At 41.8% G+C, this 21099-nt stretch overlaps 1 protein-coding gene, 1 long non-coding RNA gene and 3 other non-coding genes across 5 annotated transcripts in view; all 5 read right to left on the bottom strand.

The window, feature by feature from the left end:
• Window positions 1-1752: 1752 nt before the first annotated feature.
• On the bottom strand, window positions 1753-3748 carry LOC115012796 (uncharacterized). The gene is made up of 6 exons (XR_003832727.1): window positions 3595-3748; window positions 2928-3040; window positions 2581-2657; window positions 2295-2389; window positions 2029-2094; window positions 1753-1841 (listed from the first exon to the last, which is right to left on the bottom strand). It is a non-coding gene; the product is annotated as an uncharacterized LOC115012796 (long non-coding RNA).
• On the bottom strand, window positions 1911-1994 carry LOC115016193 (small nucleolar RNA SNORD60). Its single transcript, XR_003833088.1, has one exon. It is a non-coding gene; the product is annotated as a small nucleolar RNA SNORD60 (small nucleolar RNA).
• LOC115016215 (small nucleolar RNA SNORD60) lies at window positions 2166-2255 on the bottom strand. Its single transcript, XR_003833092.1, has one exon. It is a non-coding gene; the product is annotated as a small nucleolar RNA SNORD60 (small nucleolar RNA).
• Window positions 2456-2544, bottom strand: LOC115016205 (small nucleolar RNA SNORD60). The gene has a single exon (XR_003833090.1). It is a non-coding gene; the product is annotated as a small nucleolar RNA SNORD60 (small nucleolar RNA).
• A 1372-nt stretch (window positions 3749-5120) lies between the features above and the next one.
• The window catches only part of LOC115010926 (caskin-1), a 31831-nt gene continuing 15852 nt past the window's right edge, over window positions 5121-21099 (bottom strand). The window contains 14 exon segments of the mRNA XM_029435840.1: window positions 5121-7038; window positions 9003-9600; window positions 10623-11280; window positions 11699-12489; window positions 12778-12916; window positions 13147-13248; window positions 13775-13882; window positions 15871-15938; window positions 17574-17655; window positions 18372-18556; window positions 18774-18872; window positions 19848-20174; window positions 20757-20784; window positions 20786-20872. Coding sequence (XP_029291700.1) covers window positions 6954-7038; window positions 9003-9600; window positions 10623-11280; window positions 11699-12489; window positions 12778-12916; window positions 13147-13248; window positions 13775-13882; window positions 15871-15938; window positions 17574-17655; window positions 18372-18556; window positions 18774-18872; window positions 19848-20174; window positions 20757-20784; window positions 20786-20872 — 3357 coding nt within the window. The 3' untranslated portion in view covers window positions 5121-6953.

Below are 21099 nucleotides of genomic sequence, written 5' to 3'. Positions count from 1 at the left end.
ACACACACACACACACACAACAGGGGGAGGAAAGGAGAGGAGTGAACTACAGAATCACCGCACTCGTTTAGCGGTTCAGGAAACTCACAGACCAATTACATGCGAGTTAAGCCATCCCACGTGATGCTACTCAGCCAATCAAATCTGTGCATTCCAACCGGCAAACATTGCGACTCTGAATACAGACAGATGAGAGGCGCGTGACAGACGAAGAGACGAGGGAGCGGCAGACAGGGAGAGAACAATAACTACTCATGGCGCTCTCCAAGAAGAGAGAAGTCAACAGAGCTTTCAACCCAGAATGGACTCATTCATGTTCATCCTTCCCACTGGAGCACAACACCAGCGTCTCATCTGCTCAGAGACCGTGGTGCTCATTAACAGTGGTGATGTGAAACGCCACTATGAGACAAAGCACAACGTGTTTGACCAAACAAACCCACTCAGGTCTGAACTGAGGGCACAGAAAATAAGCACTCAGAGCCCAATGTGATTTTGATTTGTGACAAAATAAAGCAAATAAGGCCATCTGTCATCATCATCAGCCACAGAGAACAGTTTAACCCAGGATGTGCTAGTCTGGGTTAAACTGTTCAAGTGTTAAGTGTTGAGACTGATTTATTCTAACATTGGTTGAGAGTTAAATCAAGATGTGAAACAGTTAAAGAAAAAGGGAAACTCAAGCTGCTGCTGCTACACTTTGTTTTATTTTTCTAAGATTAAGCACTTTATTTTAAGATGCACAATTTTTCAAAAGCCATTTTATTTTTTCAATGCAGCCCAGATATTATACATATCTATTAGTTCAATGTTAAGCGACAATAAATATTGTCTAAATGTTTTTAAATTGTACTTTATTAGATTCGACAGTCGGTTGTCGAGTGCAGCTACTTCAATATATCTCAAACTAATTTATAACCCAGGTTAGACATGACGCTCTGGACCTTTGCTCGCGAAAATTCTCTCTAACTGGACCTCGTAGAATTTTAGTTGAATACCCCTGCTCTAGAGTCACAGTATTAAGAATAAAAGACATTGTGCAGAGGAATTAGTTCAAGAAGTACTGGCACTAAATGAGTCATCTTTGTTTCCCATCGACTACCACTGATGTTAAATCGGTTTTGGTACCGAGCTTCAAATCAATTTATATAGCACAATATCACAAATTACACATTTGTCGTCTCAGTGGGATTTACAGACTGTACAGTATACGAGACGGAGGAGGGATCCTCTCCCGGGACAGACAGAGCATATCCACTATAGCCTTGACTCTTCCCCCACTAGGCTGCATCAATTTAGAGTTTAATTTGCTATGTTATCTTACTGTGCGATGTTGAAGACAACCCTAAAATGTCCATTACCTTTGACCTTTTCAGAAACAATTAGTTCCTCTTCAGTTGTGTAGGTCTGTATACTAAAATGTACGGGGTTAAATTGCAGATCGTGCCTGCAAACAGATTTGCACGCCTAAAATTGAGGGGAACATGTTTAACAGAGGGTGATAATTAGCAAAGTTATATACTTATAAATCAAAGACAAGGAGGTTTGTGGTTAACTATACCACTGAATTCCCATCTCTTATAGTACAAGTCTAGCAACCAAGCTTTTAAACTGCCTTCATCAGGCACATGGTTGGCATGTTATACCGTGGGGCCCAAATGCACTAAATCCCACACAATGATATTAAGGTTTCAAAAGACCAGTCAGAAAACAGTTACTTGAACGGAGACACAGACAGCTGGATGCAATAACTTGATTCAAACTCCTTTATTTTGTCCTTCATTAAAACTTTGAGGCTTGTTCCATTTGCTTGAGGGCCGCAGTCTTCTGAATAAAAGAACCTAAAAAAAGACAAAGGACGATCAGAGTGGAACAATCTTTGTGACAGACAGACAGAACTATGATCATTGTAGCCTCAGAAAAAAGTTAGAATCAGGAGCTAAAAGCTCTCATACGAGGTGTCAGAAAAGTAATTTGGTATGTCATCATTGGCTGCATCATACATGTGTGCAACATAAACAGACTTACCTGTAAAATAAACCACCAGCAGGATGATGCAGCGTTACATTCCCACTTGTTGAGTCATGCAGCAACCTGTAAAAAGACAATAGCTTAGTTTTAATTCAGGGAAAGAAACCACTACATGCAACATGCATCTACTGTAGGAGCCTCAGGAAGAAGTTAGAATCACGGAGCTGGAGTTCAGCTCTCATAGTAGGTGTCAGAAAAGTAATTTGATTTTGTCATCACAGGCTACAAGTCATTTAAAGTTTAGACACATTGCAGGGACTCACCACATCTCAAAATCAGCTCTTATTGACCACGACCTCACTTTGATCTCAGCGGCCGCAGGTCTTTGTGCAGCCGGCTCTGAAGTTTTCAGTCTTACCTGTAAAAATGAGGGAGGGTGGGATTAGGCAAGTATTAGGCAAAAACTGCACTAATATTAATAACAGAGCCTCAGAAAAAGGTTAGAATCAGGAGCTGGAGTTCAGCTCTCATAGTAGGTGTCAGAAAAGTAATTTGATTTTGTCATCACAGGCTACAAGTTATTTAAATGAAACATATTGTAGGACTCACCAGCTCTCAAACTGCATCTTCAAGCTGCTGTAACAGCAGTATCCATCCTGGTCTCTCTCCACTCTCACCAGCTTCAACTGTAAGACAAGAGGATGATTTAGAAAACGCCAAATAACACGTTTTAAAAACCCATGGAGCCTCAGTTATGAGTTGAAGTTAAATTATTACTGACTGAGAAACACATTTGTGAAGATTACATGGTGAATTGAGTTTTTTGTTTCACCCTTTATATCAAAAGTTTGGCAGAAGTCACCAGGAAGCTCCTCAAAAGGTTCACATACTTAGGCATTGGTCAGTCATATCCTTTAATTTATTCACGTCGCCATTTATGACGCAGATTGACTTACATTTGCCCTTATCCGTTGAAAATCATCTTCAGGGCAAATTCCTTCAGTTTCTTCATCTCAACCTTTATGAAAGTCCTTCAGGCACCGACTCAAGCCAGTCTCCATGTGACTCACTGGACAGAGGGAAAGAGAAGGCAAGGGTCAAGAATACATTTCGGCACCAGTTGAAATATATTTTAAATTGAGCAAAATACTCTCTGAAAGGAGTTTCTTACACTACATTTAGTCTTTGGACACACGTTTAACATTTGTACACCATCCAAATGGCTAGTGAATGTTCAAATGTACCCGCAACTCAATAGATTACTTGTTTTGCTAGTGAGTGAAGCAAATCTAACAGCCACTTGAATATCTCAGCAGCATTTGTCTGTGTGCCCGGAGCACACATGTAATGTAAAATTCAATTTAGTTGTTTTTCCTCAAGTTTCAAAGATTCTGAGTTGGGGAGTTTTAGATCACATGAGGTAAATCAAATTGTACTTTTAGATTTATTTAACAATTCTAAATACTTGATGTTTCAAATTACATTATTACAGTTTTAGAGGTGAAAACACCACGTGGCAGATTCTGCCATTGCAGAAGATCCACGTGTTACTGTTCAGTCCAGCGTCGTAAATGATTTAGCCTTCATATAAAGACCTCAACATGTTAACAACATAATACTAACCAGTCAGGGATCTTTCAGGCAAACTGGCCCGCTGGGGTCATCTTCGCTGCCAAGGGATAACGTTTGAAGAATGTGCTGTAAGAGGCACCGTGGGATCTTCACTCCTGCCATGCTGCCTGAAGAAGAGAGCAGGCGTAGCGGAGGAGATGAATTTATCGGCTTCCGTCTGACGGAAACGGAAGTCCCTCCCCTTTCTGTGCTAACGTTAGCTAGGTAGCTACCAGCGCACTCTCTCATCGGCCTGTCAGAAAAGCGGAGACATGTCTGATCATATTCTTTGTGTATCTGCCCCTCATTAATGTGCTGAACACTATTATCTAAACAACGATTTATTTGATCAAATATAAAACAACGATAATAGTGTTAGTGTTGACCAACAACATCTCCTATGAGTTGTATACGCTGAAGCTACGTCAAAGCCTCATGGTAGTTGTAGTTTTCGAAGGCTTACCAAAGTATAGTCATTTTATGCTGGTTAGAATTGGGACATGTTTTTCAAAACCTGTACCACATTTGCTTATAAAGTGATCAACAGAACATTACACATTTTCAGCACTTTTAGCAACATATTAAGAGTTTGAATTGCCAGGATTACTTACTAATTACTTTAATCTTTGATAACGTTTAACCTAAATGTGCAGTAAAAAAGAAAAGAAGAGCCAGCCTGGGTTTTACTCTCCTGTGCTTCAGCCAAATCAGCTTCATGTGGGGGATAACAACATTATGTACATATTTCAAGAAAATCTCTCCATTTTGTTGTAGAAAAGATAGCCTACTGTAGGCAGGGTATTTTAGTGATTTGTAATGTCTTATTTAGCAACTCTGGTGCTGCAGAATATTGTAACAAGTTTGTTTGATATGTAATGTTATGACAGTTATTCAATATACCCAAAGTGCTTTACTTCTGCATCTAATCTGCTATCTGCTACCTTCTGCTATTATTATTATTATTATTATTATTATTATTATTATTATTATTATTATTATTATTATTATTATTATTATTATTATTATTATTACTTGCATATCTTCCAGTTAGTGCTAGTGCATTGTGGTAAAAACCTCTGCACACATGTGTGTACTTTTGATCTGGGGCAATATTTTGTAGTTTGGGTTCGGCCCTTTTGTTTCAATTGAGGTAATAGTGGTACGGCATACAATGATATTTGAGACCAAAGTAAGCAGCAGAGACTAGCCACAAACCAAACCCTGCATGATTTTCTGAAAAGCCACTATAGTTCTTTTTTTTTATAATACTGGCAGCAAATACAGCCCTTTTAATTAAATTGTTAATTTCAAATAATATTGGAGTTGGCCTTGAAAAATCCCATTATATGTAATACTTGTAGGATGTAAACTCTTTGTGTAATTTAATTTATAATTTACCGCCTGACCCACCCTCACTAAAGCTACTGTGACTGAATGGAAGAATGTGGAGGCTAAGAGTGTAATTCATGTAAAACTGGGTGTAAGTCTGACAATTCTTTGGCAATTGAGATCTAAAAACACACATTTAAAGAGTCATGTAAGGTTTAATTTATACATTTATTCCGATCACAGCTGTACAGGAATGCATCGTCACAGCAGAAACACAACCTAAACCCAACCATGGCACAACAGCCGTCACAACACATCCAGAACTCAACCATAAATGTACAGGCTCAATCAGCTCACCTCAATTCAATGTCTATAATTATCATCATTACTATTATTATTATTCACATAGAACCATCTGTCTCTCAAATATATCTTTGTTTTCAAAGAGCATAAAAATACAAGTGGACTCTTCATTGGGATGAACACTGGTGGTTGATCCACTGTCTGGTCTACATGGGGGAACCAATGAAAACTGAGGAGCCGAGGAGGAGCAGAGCCAAATAAATGCCTAAATGGGCTCGTCAATGCTTACAGGAGGACTGCAGACAGGGTGATTAATTTTAGGGGATCATATAGGACTCACAACTCAACCTATAAACTACTTTTGACATTACAGACACACAAGGAGCGATGGTTTGTAAGGAACCAGAAAAAAACATTAAACATGTTTGAGTGGAAAACAAGAAAAAGAGAGACAAAAATAATTGTTTGAATATATGATAGAACACTACCAAGGCACAGAGAGATGCAGAGTTAACAAAACGGACACAGAGGGAGATAAAAAGGGGGGAGGGGAGACGAGATGTAAGGTGGGCAGATTAGAGGCAGTTTCACTAACCAACACTAGAGGGAGCTCTAACAGCTCAAATACCCAGGTATACTATAAACTCTATGCATGTATACTGGATTTACTATATAAAGCATTGAAATATAGGATTATCTTTTAAAAACACTGTTCACTGCAGCAGGACAAAGGGATACACGGCATGAGTGTGCTTGTATATATGTGTCTTTGCATGTTAATGTGTGTATGTATATGTGTAGATTCATTTCCAAGCAAACCTCCGTAGATGGAGCGAAACACCAACAAAGCAGAACACCAGCGAGAATAAAACCAATGAAATGTGTGTGTGTGTGTGTGTGTGTGTGTGTGTGGGTGTGTGCGTGTGTGTGAGTGTCTCAAAAGTCATGGGACACACATCTACATCGTCGTTCTGACCATTAGAATAACTACTGTACGAGTTGGAGGACATTGACATGAGCATCAGCAGGGGACTACACACACACACTCGTAACAACAACAACAGCAACAATAACAACAGCAACAACAACAACGTGAAGAGAGACAACACACAGGTCAGGAAGTCCGGCTAACCACAATCCTCCACTCACACAGAAGAGAAATAGAGGCTACGATTCATATGGAAAATTGCATCCTTTTGACATCGCAGGAGTGGGACAGACTCAGAAAGCGGCCTGTCTTTCCATGTGCTTTTAAAAACTCTGCGGTATCTCATCTGTATACACCCTGTCTATCTATCTAGCTATCTATCTGCCTGTCTGTCAGTCAGTTTATGTGCTTATTTTTTTGCAAGCAATATGCTTATCTGTCTTCCTTCCTGTCTGACGGAGTATGCATCTCTGTCAGAGTCCGTAAAGATAAAAGGATGATGAAAATGATTGTGCTTCTGGGTCCACACTGCCATCTGGGGCTGTGGGGAGGCGGCGGCGACTCGCTGGGCTGCAGAGGTCAGAGGTTGTGTGGGAGCAGCCTCCTCGCAATCGGAAGGCGAAGAGGACTCCCTCCTCAGTATTACTGTACAAGGCTACATGAGAAGCGCTCAAACACACACATACACACGCACGCACGCACACTCTCAGAGCGCCAGCCTCGAGCCTTGGGAGAGTTTTCTTGATACACCTACACATGATGGAAGGGGAGAAGGGAAAGATCTTGTTGGAGATGAGGCGTGGGCAAGTGATCAGTCGAGCATTGCATCCAGTTGGTCTGCCAAGTCGTCAAACATGCTGCCGATGTCGTCCAAGATGGAGACTGAAGCCTTTTTGCTGGAAAGAGAATTGGATAACAAAAGAATGAAGTTTAGCTCATAATGAGGAAGAAACTGCTCAGCCAAAGTAGATTAGAGATGTGAAGTGGAGAACGTGAGCTGGTTTGGAAGTCCCCCCCCCCCCCCCCAATTGTAATAGCATTTTAAAGATCTCTTAATGATTCATTACACAGATGGACAAAGTACTCAGATCTTTTACTTGAGAGATACTGAGGGATAAATCCTACATTCAAACATTTTCTCAAGTAAAAGTACAAAAGTATTAGCATCAAAATACAGCCCATTTCAGAATAATATATATTCTATTATATATTCTACATATATATATATAATGTCACTCTAATGTTGCAGCTGGTAACGCTGGAGCTAAAATATCAAGTATCTGTTTATTAAGTATTATTAATCTGAATCTGAATCGTCAAAAGAACTAAAGTTATCAAATAAATGTAATGGAGTAGAAGTATGAAGTAGCAGGAAATGGAAATACTCAAGTACCTCAAAATGATACTTAAGTGCAGTACTTGAGCAAATGTACTTAGTTACTGATTAATTATAACCCTGATGTTCCTCAACACAGATACACAGGAATCTTACCAATACTTTAAACTAGGGCTGTACCGAATGCAATATTCTGTTTTACATTTGAAGCCTATATTGAGGTTTTAGAATAAAGCTTTGAATGTCTGTTGTCATATTCTATGACCCTTACAAAAATTAATCCTCAAACAAAATCCTCACAAATCCCTCAAAACTTTTATTTTTAATGAAAATAACTTGTCAGTGCGTGCCTCCCTCCGTCTGCGGCGAGTCGGAGAGCAAATCACTTCTGACTGCAGAGTTAATGTTGCTTTTGAAGGGTTTCAAATATGCCATCAAATATAGATTGATTACTGTTCAGCAGCCACAGGAAATGCATCGCATCGTTTGATTGTGCTGTTAACAGAGAAAGTAGCTGCTCAGTGTTAGTATTAAAACACAATGCTGTTACCACGGTAACCAAGGGTTTCGCCAAATCAACCAATTTGCGTCACGGCAATCGCGGTTATAAATACTCCAACCTTGTTTACGTCACATCTGTGATCAGTTTAAACGTCCAGAATTAGAAAGGGATTTAAAACGCTGAATGTTTTATTAGGTTTCTACTGTGTAAACTCACTGCTGCACACTGGTCCATTAAACTCAATGAGTTAATGTTGTTTTGGGAGTTGTAATTGACTCCCCGTGAAGGAATACAACAATATTTTAGAAAATATGTTTATTCGCTTTCTTTTTTGAGGGTGAGATTCTAAAAAATTATTGTTGTTGAGCACAGGCTTTGGTAGAGGTCTCTGTTATTTGTAACTGAACCACAGCTGTAATTACCCAAGAAATGTACAGTTACATTGTGGGACAAATTCTTGTTTTACACTTCTGCTTTAAAAGTTTAGTCACATCCACAAAACAATATATGTTGCGAAATGCAGTATGGAATAAATAAAGGTGAAATTAATATGCACGGATTCCATATACAATTAGTTAATTAGTGAGTTTTACAGGTGTCGGTGGTTGTAGCTACAGGCTAGCTGTTCCCCCCCACTTTCAGTCATTATGCTAAGCTAGGCTAACCACGTCCTGACATTAGAGTGACAACGACCTCCTCATTTTAGACTCGGAAAGAAAGTGAATAAGCATATTTCTCAACATTATTGAACTATTTCTTTAAGATTTCATGGAGTATCTTTTCCATTCAAGCCTTGAAAGGGATCCAACTTCCAGTCACCAAAACATTGTCTATGCAGAAGATGAGCAGCACGTTTACTTCTATATTACTAAAGCAAGTCTTCTCACTTAGCAGCTTTACATTGTGTGAGGAAAAGCTCCTTCATGCTCTGATCATCATTAACTTGGATGCCAACAAGTAGTCTCAAGAGATTGCAGTCAGATATAAATGGTACATTCTGTGATTCATTCATAAACACTCACTCATTTTGTGCGTCGTCCTCTTTTATTTTGTGTTCAACGGCCTGCACTGCGGCAGCTAAGGAGGCACTGGTCTCCTCCAGACGATGCTTCTCCTCTTCCTCCTGCTGTACTTCTCTTACTTGACTTTCCAGCTCCCTCAGATTTTTATCCTCCGCTCTCTTCCTCTCCTCCTCCTGCTCCTTGTGCCTCTTGAGCTCCCTCTCTCTCCTCCTCTCCTCTTCCTCTCTCCTCCTCTCCTCTTCATCCTCCACGTCCCGTGCACCCAGCAGGTCGATGGAGAGGCCGGCGATGGAGGAGCGGGGAGGTTTGACAGGGTGTGGAGAGGGCGTGGAGGGACTCTGGGCCGGAGAGGGAGAAGTAAGGGGGAGACCCGGCGAGAGGGAGGGAGCAGAGGGCGTGTCAGGAGCGGGAAGAGGAGCAGCGGCAGAGAGCGGAGTACAGGGTTTGGCGGCGGGAGTGGGGCTGGCTGCAGCTGGGCTGGTAGCAGCGGGACTCATGGGGCTCATGGCAGCTGAAGCTACTATTGCTTTGCCTGGTTTAGGTGCTGTTGGAGGCCCACGAGGTTTCGGGGATACCGGAGGAGGGACACGTTTCGACTCTGGTCAGAGAGAGGCAGGGAGAAAAGGCTGTCAGTTTTCTTCTAAAATGATAAACTCCTGTAGGAGATATGTGCTGGTTATTGAGGCAGATATCTATTTGCCAGATGAAGATAATCTTTATTCAAAATGTTACCAATTACAGAGCTGTAATTATTATTTATTATTACTGTTCTTAACCTTTTACCACCAACTCGGATTAATTCATTTTTGCAACAGATATTTGCAGAACACGATACGATCAAATCATCATGATGATACAATTTCACTGTAAATCATAATATTGAATGATCACGCATTTCTTTTAAAAATATTTTCCAAGGTGATGTCCTCATATATTTGGTTTTGTCTGACCAACAATCAAAAACACAACGATATATAGTTTACAATGATATAAAACAGAAAAAAGAAAAGCAGCAAATCCTCACATTTTAGAAGCTATTTAACAATGAATCACTTATCAAATAGTTTCAGATTCATTTTCTGTCAATTGACTAATTTTTGTCAGCTCTAATTATTCACCAAAGGTGTGAAATTAGGGAATCTCATAACAAATGATTGCTTTAAAGCCCCTGTGTAGTTATGACTCTGGTTCGACTCCAGCTTGGGACCTTTGTTGCATATCACCCCCCTCTCTCCCTACATTTCCTGTCAGTATTTCTCTCACTATCAAATAAAGGCAAAATGCCAATTACATATTTAAATGGAAGCCCCTTTGTGTAAAAATTGTCTGACATTTGTGCCTTTTAGTGGTAGAATGACGCAGGTCAATAATCCCACTCCTCAACCCCACAGTTTCAACATGAGGACTCTGATGTGAAAGGGCTGAAAGGCAACAACACATAGACTTCTTATTTTCACAGAAATGAATACCATCAGAGCACTTTAATGCTATAATCACATACAAATATACACATAGTGGCTTTAAAGTAACATGACTACTAAGGTTCTACGTATACATTAATATAGACAGAAGCTAAATACCAAATCTTCAGTTTAGTGTGCACATGTGTGTGTATCTCACCAGGGCTCTGTGCCAGCTCAGTATTATCAGGCCCGGGTATGGGGACCCTGCGGGTCGGGGTTGGGGGGTCAGCTTGTGTCTTCCTCAGGGTGACTGTGGATGGTTTGGGTGAGACTGGCGGCTTCAGAGACTTCCTCGCCTCCATCCACTCACAGCTCTCCCTGTTGGCCTCCACCCTATCAGAGACCTCAGACACCGGCCTCCGCCTCAGCACCACGCCACCATTCTGCTGCGGCTCGCCTCCGTTTTTCCGGCTAATATCCGTTTGACTGGTGGGAGAGTCCAATTGGTTATTGCTTTGAATGCCACTTTCGGTATGCTCGGACGCGCGTTGTCTCCTGCGTATGGTGTCAGAGCCGGTTGTCGGGGTAACAGCATTGGCGTCCATGGATGCAGGCGCCTCAGAGTCTGTCGGCAGAGGACGCGGCCTCCTTCGGAGCGTTGCTGAGCCATCTGAGATCTCTGATGCTGAGGAGACCATGGTGGAGCGGGGCCGAGGCTCTGGGCGTTGCTGGACTGGTTGCCGAGGTAACAGGTCGATCGGATCACCAGGGAGGGCTTCCGGTCCACTGATGGTCCGGCGCCGATTTAAGACATCCTCCTCCTCAGATCCTAGACCGCCTGCCCCCGCCTGCCGACGAAGTACAGGTGGACTCACCTGGAGGTCACATGACTGTTACACATGCATTAGCTAATAAACGTTAAAAAATATTCTTCTCATGGTCCAGTGGTGGAAAGTAATAAAGTGTCTTTACTCAAGTACTGTACTTAAGTATTTCAATGATACCTCTTTCACTCCATTTATTTCACAGCTTTAGTTACTTTGCATAAAATTAATTATTAAGATTAAGAACATAAATCAACTACTACATTTAAGTTACCCAGTGGTATATAAAGTACTTACATTTAGCTCCACCCCTTCCAGCTGCAACATTAAAGTGATGTACACATTATTGCAATCACTAATTTTAATCCAGTAAATAAATGTTTTACACTGCAGTATTGTTCCTGTTACTTAAGATCTAAGATCTGAATACTCCTTCCACCACTGGTCCAAAACAAACACAAAGACACACCTGTAGGTAGGTGGTGCTGCCTCCCAGATTTCTCGGCAGGGTTCCACCCACGATGGACGTTTCCAGCATAGCAGCGAGGCTGCGAACACTCCCAGAAGCCCCCTCTGATCTCTCCAGGCCCGCTGAGTCCTGAGATCTTAAAGCTGACCCCAGGCTGCCACAGTCACTGGCTCGTCGCTCTCGATAGCTTGGCAGACCCAGTAGCCCCTCCACCTGTCCCTCTGCCTCCCCGTCACCCCCAGTGATGGAAGAACAGGAGCGTTTAGGTGGTGTCGGGGGCCGACCTTTCCGACGGGGACGGAGTGTGACAGAAGATTGACTGCGGTTAACGGTGACATCATTAGGGGCAATGTGTGTGGAGCTGCTGCGGCACACAGTGGCGTATCTAGAGTCTGATTCTGAGCCAATGAGACTGTGAGTTCTCCGTCGCTCTTCCTCCTCACTGGGCAGGCGGAGCAGTGGTACTAACGAATCTGCTGCCATCTGGGTGGAGGGTCGCGGCCGAGCCCTGGGGGAGGCCTGCTGGGTCCGGCCATGTGGGGGGGTTTGTGGTGGAGTTTGTGTCGGTGTGTGGGGAGGAGTCTGTGAATGTGTGTGAACTGGGCGAGGTTTGGCCAGCGGGCTGGGGGCACCGTCCCTCTGCTTCCTCGCCTCCCTCCGGGGCTCTGAGTCGGTGCTGCCACCTGGGCTGGATGGAGGTGTAGAGGGGCTCTGAGGAGGCTCAGAGCTCATTTCTCCCCTCTGTAGCTCCTTTAGTCTCTTTACTCCCAACATCAGCTTCTTCTGATGGCCTGAGGGGGGGCAGCGGTGTGGATGAGAGTAATAGTAATTGTGAAGTGGAAAAACAATAAAACATATTTAGACCTCAAAGCTTTTCAAATACAGAGTAATAACAACGAAATATAAAGATAAGTGAATCAAGCTTCAGTTTGTGTTTAGTTTCATTTGATAAAAACTATTTTTTGTCTATCATTCATAAATTCTGACAATCTTGCCATTTATATTAAGGCTCTATATCTGTACATGCTTTGTTATTATAATATTTAATTCCCCATTTTAATATCATAGCTGTGTCTTACCGAGTTTGGTAATGCCGATCTCTTGCAGATCTTCAAGGCTGATGTCGGAAATAAAGTCAATATTTTCATACCCATTCTGCACCAGAACCTGGTAGTACTGACTAAGACCCAGGTGAGACAGCCAGTCTGCCAGATTAGCCTAAAATACACACACAGAGACACACAAACGTGGGCATAATGTAAAATAATTGTGCAGAGATTACAAGATACAGAGTAGAATTCTACTTTACTTTGATTCTGAAAAGATAGTTTCTTAACAGACTACAGAGCTGCATGTGCATATATGTATATATCCTTGTGTTCGTGGAGCAGCCAAAAATCAACATCTCCCCCTTTTTCTATTTTGTGTAGTACAAGTGAGAGCTTTACAGGCTTGTGGTCAGGCAGCCAGTCTGTGGAGGGCAGCTTGCTGATCTCTGATGTTAACTTCTTTCGATGTCCAGGCTTCATAACCCCAATTGCCGTCAGGTCCTTCAACACAAAGCACACTTAGTCGCATCAGTAATTCAGCACAACTATTGTAGGTGTTTGTTTCCTATCTAAAATGTACACATTTTTATGCTTACATTTGACATTTGTACATGAGCTGTCTGTGATATGCCTTCAGGAATTTTTTGCTTTGGATAATCTCTGATTAGTGTCCCCTGCCCTTGGGGGGGGGGGTGGGGGGGTTACGTCATACCACTGTGTCCGCTTCAATACACAAACACACACACACACACACACTGGTAGTATAAACACACTCAAGGACAAACACAGGGAAGCGTTTACAGCACAGACTGGAACACACAGCAATGTGTGAACACAGGTATGTAAATGAAGCAGACAGAGTATGAGAAGTGATTGGTTGAGGTCAGGACTCACACCAGGGGGTCAGGTGACAGAGACAGGAGGGTCATGATGACATCATCCACGTCAGCTGATTTAAGAGCTGTGCTGGGCGGAGCCTTGACAGACAAGGGACGGGGCGTGAGGGGGTCAAGGGTCATGACCTTACCTCGGAGGTCATGCAGCTAATGGTGTCTAGATCATATCCCGCGGTGAGGAAGTGGGTGGTGTAGAACTGCAGCTGAAACTCACCAAGCCACGCCACTACTGCCTGCTTCTAGAACACAGAACACAGAACACTACTGCCTGCTTCTAGAAGATTCCATAGGCTTCTTCTAGAGCACGGAACATAGACCTGTTCTAGAACACAGCATAGCAGACTGCTCTAGAACAGAGGAGAGAAGACTGTTCTAGAACACACCATAGCAGCCTGCTCTAGAACACAGGAGATAACACTGTTCTGGAACACAGCATAGCAGCCTGCTCTAGAACAGAGGAGAGAAGACTGTTCTAGAACACACCATAGCAGCCTGCTCTAGAACAGAGGAGAGAAGACTCTTCTAGAACACAACATAGCAGCCTGCTTTAGAATACAGGAGAGAACGCTGTTCTGGAACACAACATAGCAGCCTGCTCTAGAACACAGGAGAGAATGCTGTTCTGGAACACAACATAGCAGCCTGCTCTAGAACACAGGAGAGAACGCTGTTCTGGAACACAACATAGCAGCCTGCTCTAGAACACAGGAGAGAACACTTTTCTGGAACACAACATAGCAGCCTGCTCTAGGATACAGGAGATAACACTGTTCTGGAACACAACATAGCAGCCTGCTCTAGAACACAGGAGAGAACGCTGTTCTGGAACACAACATAGCAGCCTGCTCTAGAACACAGGCGAGAAAGATGTTCAGGAACACAACATAGCAGCCTGCTCTAGAACACAGGGGAAAAAGATGTTCTGGAACACAGGAGAGAACAATGTTCTAGAACACAACATAGCAGCCTGCTCTAGAACACAGGAGAGAAGACTATTCTAGAAAAGCGCAGAAACTTCCATTGTAATCCCAAAATGTAAGCCTGCTCTACAACAAAATCTGGAAAGCATTCACCAACAAGGAATGGAAACGTGTTCTGGAACACAAAATAAAGACCTGTTCAACTTGTCATTTTGTCTTTAGTTTACATAACAATAGCCAAGGTACACAACACCAGCACAAATTTGAAGAACAATACTACCTATATTTATGAGTTTAGAGTTTCTAAAATACTCATTAAGATCACTTCAGGGTTCAGGGTCTTCTGTTTAGAATACACATTACTCCACTAAGTAAGTGGGAAATAATGTTTTTCTAATTCCGGTTGACTGACCCAAATTAGAGATCTTTTTAAAGGGAAAGTTACCCCCAAAATCAAAAATACAAATTTCACCTCTTACCTGTTGTGCTATTTATCAACATGATGTTTTTGGTGTGAGTTTCCCAATGTTGGAGATATCGGCCGTAGAGATGTCTGTCATCTCTAGTATAATGGAACTAGATGGCACTCAGCTTGTGGTGCTCATAGTGGAAGAAAAAAAACAGCAATGTCTTTTTACAGAATTCATGACCTGGTTACTCAAGATAATCCACAGACCTTGTTGTGAGCATTTCATGTAGGAACTATTTATATTCTACCAAACAACACCTGTCAACCATATCACCGCGCAGAAGGAAGCGTGCATCTACTCATGGATGAGAGGCTTGTGCTAACTCGTTTGCGGATGTAGTTCTCCAACACTCGGCAATTTGAACCAAAACAATCTAGATTGATAAATAGCAATATGACAGAACACTGCTGTCGCCTGGCAACCAGGGAAAGATAGATCTAGAATATGACGTCTGCTTGCTTCTAGAACACACTCACAGTATTTAAACCCCTTTACAGAACACACAGCGATGGTTCTAGAGCAGAGCGGCAGCATATGGGTGTCTGGCGTCTCAGTGTGGTGTGAGGACAGGGGGTGAGTGGAGGGACAGAAGGCAAGACAGCGACCGACTCCTCGATGTGTCTGTCATTCTGCCTGTCTCCATGGTGACACACTCTCATGCCCATCCTCAGGGTGTTATCTGTTCAGGTGCAACACAGCCACCCTGGCCACCACTGTGCCCACTGAACCCACCCTTGTAGATGTCTTTCTCTCAAACCAAAGCACTGGTTGAGAGGAAACAGAAAGAAAAGAAAGAGGATGCTCCAGAGTGAACAAGTCTGCCATCCAAGAACTCACTTTCCCATCATCCTCCTCTGCCTTCCGCTCAAACGACCGCTGTTCATGAACGGTACAACTGGAAGAGCCTTGTGGTGGAGGTGGAGAGGTGAGTCAAGGGAGAGAAACAAGAAGGAAAACAAAATATATATTACTTTTAAATGCCAAGGAAAATGTTTGTATTTCACTTTTTTGTATTTGGTAATTACAATACAGTTTTACATAAACTACTGCTCATACATGGGAGAGGGATCCCTTCACATTTCCCCCGCCATTAATAGTTTTTTTTGTGGGGAAGTTTTTTTTATGTCAAACTAGTTATTTATAAAACATTTTTTCTGGGTTTTCTTCATAATTTCTTATAACAGAGTTTATTTGAAACTGATTATTACAAAGAGACTTGGTAAACAAGTATTGTACTTCCTTGTTCATAGAAAATGGAAAATGCTTGTCTGGTGTTTTCATTTAATTACGAGTTCAAACTTTGGCAGTTATTACTAGTTAAATATTTATTACATAGGAAATCAACTCTGTTCTAAGAAATGATTAACAACTTAAGGAACCTGGAAACTGAAATGGTTTCTTGTTGCTTAGCCAAAAAATGGTGTTATATAGTGATCAAGTGCAGTCTTTGAGGTTGAGAAGCAGTGGAGGAATCAAATCAAGCCAGGTTTATATTGCCTGTGAAGTCCTTCATAATAAATTTGGCAACAGCGTTCAGGGTTGGCTGGCTCTGTGGTGCTGTTTTAGCACTACACTTAAACCAGTGCAATGACAGCAGACTGAAATATGCTGACTATTATACTTCCTTCCAAGTGAGATAAATAACTACAACTACAAGCACAGCACCCACATTTAAGTGGGATACCTGAGACACCATATACCTACATGTCTATATAAATATATTTAACATATTTTATTGACATATTGTAAATGTACTACAAATACTCAACCAAAGAAAAGTGTCTCTGCTTACAGTGATGTGAACTTGTAAATGATTACTCAGGAATGGAGGATACAAGTTACAAGTGGGCCCTGATCCAATATAATCCTTAATAAAGTTATTCAACAAAAGCAGTGGTTGACCAATGATAGAAAAACTTGCCAGTTAACATCAAATTCAGATTAAGTCGAGTGCTTTTTCCTTCCAAGGCTGATGTCATCCTACTGTACTCTTTTGGATTTTCTTTTCTTATTATTATTATTACAAGCAGCTAAAGCATGAAACGATCCTGAGAATCAAAAACGATTAATCCCAAGACAGAGCGACCTGTCCCTGGCTTTTTAGAACAGCATTTTAGAGCAGCTTTATAAATAAAGCATTACTATTATTCAAAGACGGGGATGGGAAATGCTGCTTGTGTCTGATATGAACAGACAGTTCGTCTTTAGAGGGCCAGGTTGACTAAAAGTGAAATAAAGAAAAAAAGATTCATAAAAGCAGCAATCAAAACAAACCCCAAGGCACTTCTTGTACTGGTGGACACCGTCTTGATCTCTTATAATTGTTATCACTTTCCTTCAGACGCTTTCTTTGAATCACGTTAAATGTTATACCTTTTTTTTTATTATAAGGACGTGAGGACAGACATTGTACTATCTGTTTAAATAACTGCTGTCTCTGATCAATTAGTAGAAGGCATCAGCAAAACAGAAAAATGGTGTACATTTTCACTTCAAGTAAAGCCAAAGCTTTGATGTTGTGTTTGGGTTTGTGTGCTTACTCGCTGACTGCTCAACAGACTGCGACTGCTCCAAGAGATGCTCCTTGGCTTTTACCGACTGGGACAGCACAGTGGCCAGGAGCTAAAAACACAAACACACACACACACTCACAAAGGGAAACATTTACTCAAGCATAATCGTTCAAATCCAAGAGGTAACTTATGACTCAGTGGACTAAGTGCACTCATAAGAGACAGATTCATGACCTCTTCCTCCTGCATTTCCTGCAGTTTACCAACAACAGAGGCAGCAGAAATCAGAGAAGAAATACTTCTTTAAATAGACGGGGGGGAGGGGGGGGGGTTTGTTTGTTTAAAACAAACAAACGTTGAAGACCCCTGGTCTAGTTATATGTGGTGATAAGATTGATTTTAGAATGTGTTAAAGGTGTTAGAGGGCAGAGCTGTAACGTGACATTAGAGATTATAAAATGAAAGCACACGAGACAATGGAAGAAAATGTTCATGCACAAAAGAAAATCATGCATTTTCAGAAATGATTACACTATCTAACAAAACTAGATCAACATAAATGAGAGAAGGTGAGGCGCAAAAAGATATTCAGGGTTAGATACAGCAGTAGTTAGCTGAGACAAAGTCATGCTGATCTCTCCGATGGAAGAACAAAGTGAGCAGGAAACAGAATTGTGGTTAACTTGGTAACTAGACTTGTGGTTGTTTCCTGAAAATGTTTTTGCTGTTTCCCAGAAACGACATGCTTGTTGTTTGTAAAGTTCCAGTAGCGATGTGATGGGAACACGTGTAAACACATGCACACAAATAAGAGTCTTGTCTTACTTTCACTCCTTCAGCTTGTGCGTGCAGGCCTGGAGCGTTAAGGCCGTGTGTGTTGACTCCTGGTGTGGCTGCCGGGTGTGGACTTGGTGCTGGGGTGGTCAGAACATGTGTGTTTCCAGAGCTCTGCAAGCTGCTGGTTGAGCGAATACTGCCAATGCTGCCCACACTGCCACTGCGCTCACCACCTTCACACACAAACACATATAACATATATTATTCTGAAACGGGCCATTGTGCAGAATGAGCACTTTTTGTACTTTTACTTAAGTAAAATATCATAGTATCATATCATATGTTATCATATCATAGTACTACTTCCACAACTGACACACACATTGTGGAATACATCATTCCTCAAATACATTTTCACATTGTTACCTGAAAACACACGTGTGAGATTACCTGACAGCGGTTTGCGTAGCACCCAGATTTCCTCACTGGTGCCGCTCGGCTGTCCCAGAGTTGGAGAGCCTTGAGGACTCTGCTCTGCAGTCCGTGAACCTGTCACACACAAACACACACACACACACACACATGCGTGCACACACATTTGTTACTGCCACTATTTTTGAATGTATTTGAAGAAAGTTCTTATAACCATAATGCAGCAACTATTCAACAGCTTCACGGGCCCATATGATAATGTGTGTCACATAGTTTCGTATATAAATGTGTTTAATTCTTAAATGAACACAAGCAAGCACTCACAAAGATACACTCACTCACCTACACACTCATAAACATACATTTCTTCAAAGTGGTTCCACCACCTCTAAGTGCTAATCATTTTAAGACTTGTACATCTCCACAATTCCTTTAGGCTGGTTCATCATAATGTTGTCTATAATAGTATATGATAAGCACTTTTCAAAACACAATGACTTTATTTAAAATAAAACATCCAATCATTCAAGATAAATTATAGCATAAAATGTTAATAACATGGTGAATAATGCCTTTCAAAGTTTCTATAATACGTAAAGTATGTGAAGTTATAAAATGGTGAAATTATTAGAGTATTTTAGTGAAAGGGTCAGTTCACTCAAATAACAAGAAAGCTATTTCAGTACAAGAATTGATGAAAAAAAAAAGTTTTAAAAACAGCAAAGAAAATTCTGTGGTGGATAATTCATTGATTTATCTCTGGATGGTTTCCACTATTTCTTTCCACCTTTGGTAGAAAATAGTTCCTAATAACGCAATGAGCATGGCTGGACACCACTAGGAGTGAGTGGGGAAAAATGCATTTTTGTGATTAGGGCAAACTGATCCTTTAATATATATATATATATATATATATATATATATAGATATATATAGATAATTCACATACATTAATACACACACACACATTATATATACTGTATATATTTATACACACAAGCGCTCGAACAAGCAGATAGTACTATAGGTGGTCTTGTCAAACAGGGTGGAAGGGATGCTTATCTGTGATTAAAGTGATACTACAGTATGTACCTGTCTGACTCTGCTGCTCCTGAGAAGTGGAGAGAGGAGGGGGAGGAGGAGGAGGAGGGGGAGGAGGAGGAGGAGGAGGAGGAGGAGGAGGAGGAGGAGGAGTAGACAACGGAAGAGTAGATAGAGATGGAGGAGAGATGGGAAAAGGAACGTACCCAAAGGAGGAGAACCGAGGGAGGGACTGTATGTTGGGGTGGGGAGGAGGGGGAGGCAGATGCAGTGGGAGGACTCTGGATGGGGGGTATGAGTGTCCGTTGACCGTGGCAATGGGACAGGGGTTGGGCCTGCGGAGCAGGAGGGTGTGGCACTGCTGGGAGGGGGAGTGACCTGGACACGAGTCAGGAGGAGGGAGGTGCAAAACAACAACAACAACAACACAACAACAACAACAACAACCGATCAGTCAACTTGAAACAAAACAAATCTAATCATATCTGAAAATGTACGAAATAATAACCGATTAAAATCAAAACATGAGAAAATAACACATCCATATATCCGCAGGGAATATATCACTTTAAATTTAAATATTTTATCACTATAGCAACAAAGCAAACAACAAACAATATGAACAAAAGCATTACAATCAAGCAGAGCGGGTTGGTTGGACGGGTTTATTTATTAGGGAGGGTGACAGAAGGAGTAGAAATATAGAGAGGGGAAGAGGGAGGAGGGTTGACAGCCAATAGGGGACAGGATTGATCAATGGAGATGATTGACAGGTTGGGAGAAACAGCCTAAAGAGGCTGATGATGCTGCAGCTAGCTAATGATCAGCTATAGCTGCAGAACAGCTGCTGAACTCACACACATGCGAAAGCACACACACATCCTCCCACCCACACATACACATGAACACACAAACACACCCACACACACACACACACACAGCTGTGATGTGGGTGGTCACCTGCCCTCTTGATGACTTCCACCATGTTAGGAGGGGAAGTAGCCCACACGGTCATTTCCTGTGCGGTTGTCATGAATACAGCCTTTCCATCGGCCATCAGAGTGCTGCTCCAAAACCTGTTAATATGCACACACACACACACACACACACACACACACACACACACACACACACACACACACACACACACGTACTCATAGCATCATAACATGTTTACTGTCTGTACTGTTTAATAACTAGACTGGGCTGCACCACCTCAGCTCATAGCAATAGCTTGTTGTTCACAAAATGGGACGCACCATTTAAACTAGGCCAAAATACAGAGGGGAAGAAAGTATAATCC

The sequence above is a fragment of the Cottoperca gobio genome, chromosome 1 (assembly GCF_900634415.1).
Source record: "Cottoperca gobio chromosome 1, fCotGob3.1, whole genome shotgun sequence".
Classification (NCBI taxonomy): domain Eukaryota; kingdom Metazoa; phylum Chordata; class Actinopteri; order Perciformes; family Bovichtidae; genus Cottoperca; species Cottoperca gobio.
Note: the sequence above shows the minus strand (reverse complement) of the source record. Positions and strands in the feature narration are given on the sequence as shown.